General features: G+C 38.9%; 1 protein-coding gene across 2 annotated transcripts in view; it reads left to right on the top strand.

The window, feature by feature from the left end:
* grin1b (glutamate receptor, ionotropic, N-methyl D-aspartate 1b) overlaps positions 1–9,872 on the top strand; it is a 28,174-nt gene extending 18,302 nt beyond the window's left edge. The window contains exons 19-21 of one of the 2 annotated variants that reach the window (XM_016514291.1): positions 2,277–2,422; positions 6,942–7,052; positions 9,564–9,872. In XM_016514291.1, the coding sequence (XP_016369777.1) occupies positions 2,277–2,422; positions 6,942–7,052; positions 9,564–9,629 (323 nt within the window). In that variant the 3' untranslated portion in view covers positions 9,630–9,872. The remainder of the gene's footprint in view (positions 1–2,276; positions 2,423–6,941; positions 7,053–9,563) is intronic. The other variant, XM_016514292.1, reaches the window with a different exon arrangement.
* Positions 9,873–10,320: the final 448 nt, after the last annotated feature.

The following is a 10,320-nucleotide window of genomic DNA, read 5'->3' as shown; positions in this document are numbered from 1 at the left end:
GTAGCAAGATATCACAGTTCATCCAGACCGTCCCACTGTTACCTTGTATTCCAGCTGCGAAACCCATCAGACAAGTTCATCTACGCCACAGTGAAGCAGAGCTCTGTGGACATTTACTTCCGGCGCCAAGTTGAGCTAAGCACCATGTACCGCCACATGGAAAAGCACAACTACGAGAGCGCCGCTGAAGCCATCCAGGCCGTGCGAGACAAGTCAGTCAATAATCAAGAGTTTCCACTAATAATTCTATTTTTGCTATGTCAGGACAGGTTTATTGGAAGCTGTTGTTTTAAATCTTTAAAAGCACAATATTCAAACAGGGGCTGGGCATAGATATGGATGCCAGGAATTGGGCGGCAGAAAGCTAAATTACCAGTCAGTATAAAGGGTGACACATCCTCCTCTCCCCTCAGTGTGTGTGTGGAGAGCAGAGAGAGGCTAACCCCCTGTTAGAGTGATTACAGTACAGTATTGATGCTGAATACAAAGCAGGGTAGGGAGTTGTATTTTAAAGAAGGACCTTCACTTCAAGGCTAAGACAGGAACAGATGGCAGACTGCCAGTGTGTTTAATACATTTTCCCTACTGATTTTTAACATCTGGAGGAATTAGTTCCACTTATATAATCTATAATCTCCAGGAATTAGTTCCACTTATCTCCATTTAGAAGATGCCAGTTCTCAGGCGTTGGTATAAAAAGTAGTAGAGGTGAAGGTGTTTTTATTTTTTTAAATCCAGATGTCTGAGACAATGACAAACTGGGATTTAATTTGATCTCATTTAAACCTGCAAATAAACAAAGTTTAGGATTTTAAAAAATGTTTAACAAAGAAACATTGTGACATGAAATGAAAAATAAATACTTAAGATTCTGAATTATTTCTAGGTCACTAATGAAATGTTAATTTGTGTCATTTTTAGAGTCGTGTGACTCTTTGTACAGACAGATCTGCTTGCTTCCACTTGAAGCACAAGATGTTCTTTGGATCATTCTCAAATCATGCTGCATCAAATGAATCATCAGGTTTCACTCAAACTTGTGGAGTTAATGCAGCTTGTTTGCTGCTGTCATTAAAACAAAAGGAGGACAAAATACTAAGACGTTTTAAAATTTTAATAATTGATCATTATACGTTGCAGTAAAGTATTTACAATGTTACAAAGAAAAATCCTTTTAAACTTTAATCAAAAATTCCTGAGGACATTTTTTTTTTAGGTTTACTGTTAACAACCCTGATAATAATAAGAAATGTATTTTTAAGGACCAAATAAAGCAATGGCTGCTTAAAATTCAGCTCAATTATATTATTTTTAAATTATATTATTTAAAATCATAATATTTCACAGTATTACTGTTTTTACTATATCAGATGATGCCGCCTTGATGAGCATAATAGCAAATAGGGAAAGAAAAACATTTTAAATTGCAAAAATGCAACGTTTTTTCACGTATATTTTTTCTACCCATAGCAAACTCCACGCGTTTATATGGGATTCAGCAGTGTTGGAGTTTGAGGCCTCGCAGAAATGTGACCTGGTCACCACAGGCGAGCTGTTCTTCCGCTCTGGATTTGGTATCGGGATGCGTAAAGATAGCCCGTGGAAGCAAAATGTCTCACTGGCCATCCTCAGGTAATCTCAATCAAGACTAATCATCCACAGTGCGCAGCTATACTTTTGTTTGTTTTTCTTTCTTTTTTTCTCTTCCTTTCAGCTAATCCCTAGGCTTACCGCAATCTGTCAACTGTTTCTATTTCTGGAATAACGGATTGTTTGACTGATGTGTTGGGTCTCTGAACTAATAGTTCCCACGAGAATGGCTTCATGGAGGACTTGGATAAAACCTGGGTCCGTTATCAGGAGTGTGACTCCAGAAGCAATGCACCAGCCACGCTCACTTTCGAGAATATGGCAGGTATGATCCACCTCTCACAGGAACCCTTTTGCTTTCTGAAGAGCTGTCGACACTGACACCGATCAAATCCCTCAAGGTTGTTGAGTCTCTGTGCTGTTGCTTGCTAGTAGGGGCTTCTACTTGATTGTAGCATCCAGCTGTATCAGGCGGCAGATCAGTAGTCGCCACATCATGTCTCATTTGCATTGAAATAAAACCAACTATCACCAATTGCCATATCACAAATTTTCAATGTCGGCAAAAATTGAAAAAATGAATCTCTGTCAATGTGAATAGGCCTTATCAATAGTCTCTGTCTGTTGCCCTCTTTGTCACATTGAAGACTGTGTGGAAATGATGAAATTTATTTTTCATCACACAGGCGTGTTTATGTTGGTGGCTGGTGGCATCGTCGCCGGGATCTTCCTCATCTTCATTGAGATTGCGTACAAACGACACAAGGATGCACGCAGGAAGCAAATGCAGCTGGCTTTTGCAGCAGTTAATGTATGGAGGAAGAACTTACAGGTACAGCTGTCTCCCATCCCCTCCAAACACTTACTGGAAAACATTAGAGCCAAAAAACAGCCCAGTGGTTTCTGCCACAGAAAAAAGAAGTCTCACAGATTTCTTCTAGTCGCATGTCTGTCATGCGTTCATAATGCGACTTAAAGGTCATGATGAGGCACAAATTAACACATCACCAAAAGAGCAAACTCAAAAAGAACAGCCATATACAGCAGTGAATGGTGCAGTGAACAAAGGCGTTTGTCAATATATTAATGCATGCTGAACACTATTAATGAATCTCTATTGTACAAGGGATAAGGGGTAAAAAGATCACAATGAGCTTTCTTTTAGATTTTTTTTTTTACTTTCTAATGCCAAGGACCCCCAAATATGATGATGCCTATAAAGTCAACTGCGAATCTGAATATGAAAAGATGAAGAGATTTTTACATTTGGAAAAATGTTTATACACTACTGTTTAGAAGTCTCTTATGCTTACCAAGGCAGGATTTACATTTTTTTTATATAGTTAAACAATAATATTGTTAAATATTACAATTTAAAATAACTGTTTTCAATTTTAAAATGTAATTTATTCATGTGATGGAAAAACTGAATTTTCAGCAGCCATTACTCCAGTCTTCAGTGTCACATGATCCTTTGGAAATCATTCAGTCAATCAATCAATCAAACAGTTACATTAAATACTGATAATAGTGCTGATAATATTTTTTGTGGAAACTGTCATACATTTTCTTTCAGGACTCTTTGATGAATAAAAAAGTTAAAAATAACAGCATTTATTTAAAAAAAATTTTTTTTTCTTTTCACTTTTGATCAATTTAATGCATCTTTGCTCTATAAAAGTATTAATGTCTTTAAAAAATCTTACCAAAACAAACTTTTGAACAGTAATGTGTATTAATATTAAATAGTAAGAAATATTAAGTGTGATATTATTAAGAATACATGTTGTTTGCAAAATAAAATAATTTGCTTTTATACTGACATTTTATTAAAGCCAAAGGTGTCATTAGATCTGGAAAATATTGTTGTATTATGTTGACAGGGTGTTTTTTTTTTCTTTCAGATTTATAAACGTGAAGAGAAACCTTTTCTAAAATTTGTTTTGTAATTGCCAAAAGCAGGAGATATAACAATGTCAAGTGAAATTAACACAAAGTAAATGTTTTCCAGATAATATTTTTGTAATTTGCTTTGGCAAGGACAAAATAAAAGCCAATAATTTATTTTAGGAAACAATGTGTCTTAAAAATATCATGCATAGTAATTTTCTCACATAGTATAAAAGGGTCTTTGGCATCAAAAACTTTAAATTCCTGCTTAATTTTCATACCAATAAAGCACTAAGCACTAATACTCTAAGAAAGCAAAGTATAATTCACAGTTATGTTCTGTTGATAATACAGTACAGTGTGATTGTGAATATCTGCTAAATGAACATAACCACACAGTAGTACAAAAATGCCTCGAGGTAAAAAAGATAACAGGCCTATACATTAATTTGGACATTTGGCCATGCAACAGCAGACAAGTGTCCAAAAAATTCCTTCATAATAATAATAATAATGAGTGTTTCGCTGCAGATCCATGCAAAGACACATCTCTTACCATCCAATCGAACTGCGCAGCATGATAAAGCAGCTCCTGCAGCCTCACTACCGCCAGTGGCATTGCTTTTATTGAGCAGCTTGACAAATACACACACACACACACACACACACACATTAAAGGAGCTTGTGATGCTGTTGTGGAGTCAGGAAGATGCATGCTGAGCAGGCCGGCTGAATGGCCCTGCTGGGCTCTAGCAGGGATCAAAGCGTCCTCACGCCCTATAAAGATCAGTGTCTGTCCGCTGCTGGCCTCCAGCTGTATCCATACACAATGGGTCACAGGCCAACACGATGCCCAGATGTTGGCAGAAAGTAACAAGGTCAGCCCGTTTGAGACTTGAAACCGGGCTGGCTTGCACAACACATGACTACAGCTCTGAACTGCTGTGAAAGTTAGTGCGTTGTTGAAGCGAGATTACTTTTCCTAATGGGATGCAAGTCGTTGAGCATGGCCTTGTTACTTTAGACCCATTATTAGCAGGCACATATTTCACCACAAGGCAAACCCAACTAAATCTAACTAATGGAACAAGTGTCAGTGCGGTATCAAAGCCGACAGCTATCTGATTGACTTCACACATCAGAGATTCATGTTATAGAGAGTTAAGTGTTTTAACCTTCGGGCTTTACTGCCTACTTGAGTCACAAGACAATGTTGCATGGATAATACGCCCACACGTGCCGCCCACTTCAAGTCAGAGGTTCAGCATTGTTGAAGGCTCATAATTTGAGATGAACAAAAAAAACACAGACGAGGTCTTTTTGATGGATTTTCCTCCCACTGTTTTATCGAGTAAAAGAAAAATAATGCTTATATATTTTAATTGCAAATGAGCCTCCATGTAATCCCCATCAGAGCTGGCAAACATGGATGTTTAACTGCCGCTAATGGCAACCGAGTGTGCCGATGAATAATTCCTCCCAGAAAGCTCAAATCTATTATTCCACACGAAACCCGGCACGCTTACTCCAGGTGCATGTGCAACGTATGCAAAAGCCGTACACACAACTGCTTCCCGAATGCATGAACAGACAGATCTGCCCTGGGTGCATTTGCATTTCAAACCAGAGCGAGCCAGGAGCAGATCAGGAGCCCATGTGATGTGGGCTAGCTGCCCACTCCAGAGGCACTACCTCATCACAGGGCTTTGAAATGCAATGGATGAAAGCACTGACGGTTAAAGGAGCTCGTACGGTCACCCTTTCTACAGAAACCAGAATGCATTATGTGAAAACAGATGAAAATCTTATTGTGGGCATTTTTTGTGTTTTGTTTCTTTTACAATGTTGTTTGAACCAGACAGTGACTAATGACTCACAAATGCTGAAAGAATTAAAAAATGTTTTACAAAAAAAACGTTTAATGCACTTTACCTTACAGAAGTAGTTTGGTTGGCTTTGGATTCAAATCCATTTTTGGAAAACAATTCTTAAAGAAGACCTTAAATAATTTTTGCATAATTGTCTATTTTTATTTTTAGAAATAGTTTTTTGCTTCTGATTATTTTTATTCAAAAATATTTGTTCACAAAATCCAAGTCATATGATCCAACCAACATGCAGAAAAAAACAGGAACTGCGTTTCATGATCAATAAGTCTCTTAAATATCAGATAATTTGACCTTTTTATTACAAGGCAAGTTCAAGTTGTAAAGTGTCATGTGGTTTTACTCTCCAAAAGACCTGATATTTAGCCTATTTTTGGTTCTGAACTTGATGGTTACACAACATGACATTTTCGAGTCATCAAATGTGACCCTGGACCACAAAACCAGTCATAAGTAGCATGGGTGTATTTGTAGCAATAGCCAACAATACATTGTATGGGTCAAAATTATCGATTTTCCTTTTATGCCAAAATCATTAGGATATTAAGTAAAGATCATGTTTCTTGAAGATATTTTGTAAATTTTCTACCGTAAATATATCAAAACACAAATTGAAACTTTTCTTAAATATGGTATAAAAGTTTTTCAAAGCTTTTAAAGATTTTAAAGAAAAAAAGTGAAAACTCTTAAACGTCACTCTTATAACCTCTTTGTGGTAAAATGGTTCATACATTGCTGTAAAGTAAAGTGCAGTTGCAGATGGTCACATCTTGAGTCGCTCACTGTAGGGGATCAGACACATGGTCCAAATGTGCTAGTCAATGAGAGAGTGACGGTGCCAGCCAAGGTCAACTGTCATGTCATTCATTTTGCATTCCCTTTTTGGTTCCATGTATTGCATGTCTTCTGGTTGAATTCACCAACCCCCTCCCCGACTCTCTCGTCTCCTCTTATGAGCCCGCGCATCCCTTCCTCCTTCCTTCATGCTCCCATTATACCCTCACCGGGGTATAATGCCAAGGAACTGTGTTACGTTTCGACTGTTTATTGATGAGCTGTTCATTTTCCCTGAAAACACTAGAACATCTTCTCCCTCTCAAAACGGAGCCTGTTTTTTTCCGTCCGATTATACGTTCATTTTGTTATTATTTCGTTCACTTTTTTTCCTTTGCTAATGCTTTGGCTTTCCATTTACGGAGTTGCAGAACTGTGGATGAGTGTGGTCTAATCACACGATCCACGGCAGTCCTCCTCCTCCCCTCTCTAGAGTGTCAGGATTGTAAAAGAGTCGAAGTAAGACTTTATGTACATATTCTCACCCAGTCTATATGCCAGTGTCCTCTTTCCTTGTAGAGCGCTGTGGGTGCGTGAAAGCACTGTTCTGACTCACAGCCAAGATGGAGATGGAGAGCGGACACGGGACGCCATGTTAATTGTGATAAGCGCTAAAATTAGCAGGGTAGTATACCATTCAGTAGCTTTAGTAGTCAAGGTGGGTGGTGATGGTTGGAAACCAAACGCGCTCTTCCAGAGAGCACGAATAATTGTTCTACATATACTGTATATTTATTTTAGGATAGGAAAAGTGGTAGAGCAGAGCCCGACCCCAAAAAGAAAGCCTCTTTTAGGTCCATCAGTACCAACCTGGCCTCCAACATCAAGAGACGTAGGTCGTCCAAAGACACGGTAAGAAGATTAAGAAAATGACGCCCTGCCTGTACTTCTATCTTCTCGCTCTCTTCCTCTTTCTTTTCCTCCTCCTCGGCCTGCACTGTTTCTTTCACTCTCTTCCTTTCTCCTGTCATCTCATCTCTCCTCTCCAAAACAAACGTCTCATCTCAGACTCTCTTCACCCTCACACATGGGAGTTACAGTCATGGCCACATGTCTGTCAGTCAGCCATCTATACTCCATCTGTTGGGAAAGCCCAATCAGGGATCTAGCTGCCAGGGAAAGTGTGGAGAGGGAACCGAGGAGCAGATTTTTGGGGGGCTTGTGGGTTTGACCTTGCAGGAGGGGGCGAGGTATAGCTTCTCCTTCTTAGCGCCTGTGCTGGTCTTTCTCCCGTGCCTAACCTGGATGTGACTTTACTTTATGCTCTTTTCCTTTCCCTTTCTTTATATGTACTCGTGTGTCTCTCCTCTCACTGCTCGGTCCTGTAACGGTTATTTCCATGTACCTCATCCTTCTTTTATTGTCCCATTTTATGTGGTTGCTGTCACAAAGTCACCCTGTATGCCTCCCGCGATGCACGGTATCACCATTAACAGCCAAAGACGAGCGACGATAAAATAACCTGGGCTGTTCCCCCGGCAGGCCTGCACTACCAAGATCCCTTTATTTTTAACCGTCCAATGTTTTCTTTGCAGTTCTATGAATGAAAAAAAAACACTTTTCATTTTCAGGAAACGCTGCTCAGATGGGTTTTGGGTTTACGTTTACAATGTATTGAACTCTCAGAGTTAGATTCCCAAATGAGTTCGTTCACACAAACGCCTCCACACTGTTTCTTCGGTCCCACAGGTTTAATAAGACATAGCTCTCAAACCAAACAGCTACTGGCTCTGAGGATTCATACAAACAAATGTGCAAGCACAAACTATTTCATTGCATTACTTTAATTGGTTTAGACCGAATTTTTATTCAATTGAACGCTAGGCATTTTCTGGGTATGGCAATGATTGACCTGGGGCTTTGTTGCATGCACCCTCAACTTGAGAGATTATTCTGATTGGCAGCTCGTTTGGTTGATGGTTTACAAAAAATATCCAAATCCATGTAGCTCACAATTCAGTTGGTTTCTCCTTCAGTAGGATGGTTTGAATCATTTACAGAGGTGAGGGTGCAAAATGTGTTTTTTTTAAATCCTGATATGATTTCAAAATACATTTTCCAAAGATGAAGGCAGAATAGGAGCAGATTAAAGACACAAAGTCTACTAGCTAAACAGTGCCAAAATGTCTTTTTGAACTGATGTTTACCCATCACAGTCCTAATCATCCTTTTCTTTTCTATCAGTGTTTTTTATAAATGGATTTGAATGGTGTTTTGAATGTCGGTGTCCACACCACATGCCACACTGCCTCTCTCTTCCTCTACCAGCATGACCCTTCTGGTTGTTGTAGAATAGAGCTCTAAAGCTGTTCCCCTGTTTGTAGGCAGGGGGCGCTGTGGTTATGACTCAGAATTGACTTGGAACACCATAAACAATGTTGTTATGACTGAGGGTATCACAACACCCACTAAAGCCGCTTCTTTTGATATATATCCAAAACTATATCCCGTAAACGTGATTGTAGATAAATCATTTTCAACGTTGTAGCGAATAAAAGGGACAGTTCACCCAAAAATGTAAATCTTATCCTTTACTCGTAACCTGTATGATTTTATTTTTTCTGCCAAACACACACTTAGATATTTTGAACAATGTTTTAGCCCATTCATTGAAAGTCAGTTGGGTCCAAAACAATGCTCAATTGACTTTTATTGTGTGGGGGGAAAAACCACTGGGACATTCTTTAAAATACCTTCTTTTGTGTTCCACAGAACAAATAAAATCATCCAGGGTTGGAATGACGATATGGACGAGTGTAATATTTTCCTATGTGGAGAGTATCACAATAAATAAACCTTTCAGTATAATAATACTATAGAATCAGAGAAATTGAGAGCTATTGAGGGTAAAACCTGTGTCGAACTGGAATGAACTGCGCCTTGTGCTGCATATCAGGTCCGGCTGTCATATTTCATTAGGACAGTTGCTATGGAAACAATACTTCTAGGTCAGGTAAATTATTAGCCGTGGGCCTAGAGACAGAGCGCTCTCATCTGTGCCATTACAGGCTTCATGTGCAGACATTTTCCAATGTGATATACGGTGCCCGTTTAAGAAAGCATATTCATTTAGGACTGTAAGCGTGATCAATGATCCTTTAAGGAAGCAATTGTGCAGTAATGAATCCGTGACCTTGTTCACTCTATTTATCTTACAACGCAGTCCGAGGAGGCCTGTCTGTTTTAAATCACAGACTAATTATTCTAGATGACAGATAAACATAGCTTGCAGTGGGTGGAGAGATCGCCTCCGTCATAACAACGTGAAATATATACCGGTCACGGGAGGAACAGTGCATATTTAGGATTATGCAAATATATATGCTCTTACTTTCCCCTTTTCTGTTTCTTCTTCATCTATAGCCATATCCTACGGACATTACCGGCCAGCTCAACCTGTCAGACCCCTCTGTGAGCACAGTGGTGTGAAAGTGGAGAGAGAAAGAGAATTTGACAGGCAAAAAGAAAAGAGAGACAGGAAAAGCAGGAGGCGGTGGGCTCTGAAACAGACCGCTTGAGACAACACCTTCAGCACCGTCATTTGAGCAAAATCCACCTCGTCTCAGCATATGCACACTGGATATGAAACTTATGGACACACTGTGCCAAATTCAACCACACTGGAGCAAATTCACACTGCCACACAGTTCACACCAGACCAACACATTCACACACTCACACACACACACACACACACACACAAAGTGCTTCACTTTTAAAATTTTTTGCACATATCTAAAGAGTTTTTTTGTGAAATATGTAAATATATATTCAGATTTCTGTTTCTCCACATTAGGTCATCATTCAGTCTTAACAAAAAACAAATAATAATACTGAATAGTTTTTCACTTTTATGATTCAGGCATAATTATGATTCATACAGTACATATGTATAATATGTCTTTCTACCTCCACCTAAGATATATGTAGCTTATCTCAACACTTTGGTAGTGTTTTGATGTTTTCCCATTTGAAAAGAGCAAACACAGAACTTATCTTTGACTTCTTTGTATAGTTAGATTTGAAAAAGTAGGTTAGGGTAGAAATTGTGTTGCTATCAATACTACTGTAGGTGAAAGTTTGGCGCATTTTGGTCATCGTTGCACTTTGCTGTACACTT

This window comes from Sinocyclocheilus rhinocerous, unplaced genomic scaffold, assembly GCF_001515625.1.
Source record: "Sinocyclocheilus rhinocerous isolate Xijiao unplaced genomic scaffold, SAMN03320098_v1.1 scaffold2161, whole genome shotgun sequence".
Lineage (NCBI taxonomy): Eukaryota > Metazoa > Chordata > Actinopteri > Cypriniformes > Cyprinidae > Sinocyclocheilus > Sinocyclocheilus rhinocerous.
The sequence above is the reverse complement of the archived record's forward strand: the minus strand, read 5'-3'. Positions and strand labels throughout refer to the sequence as shown.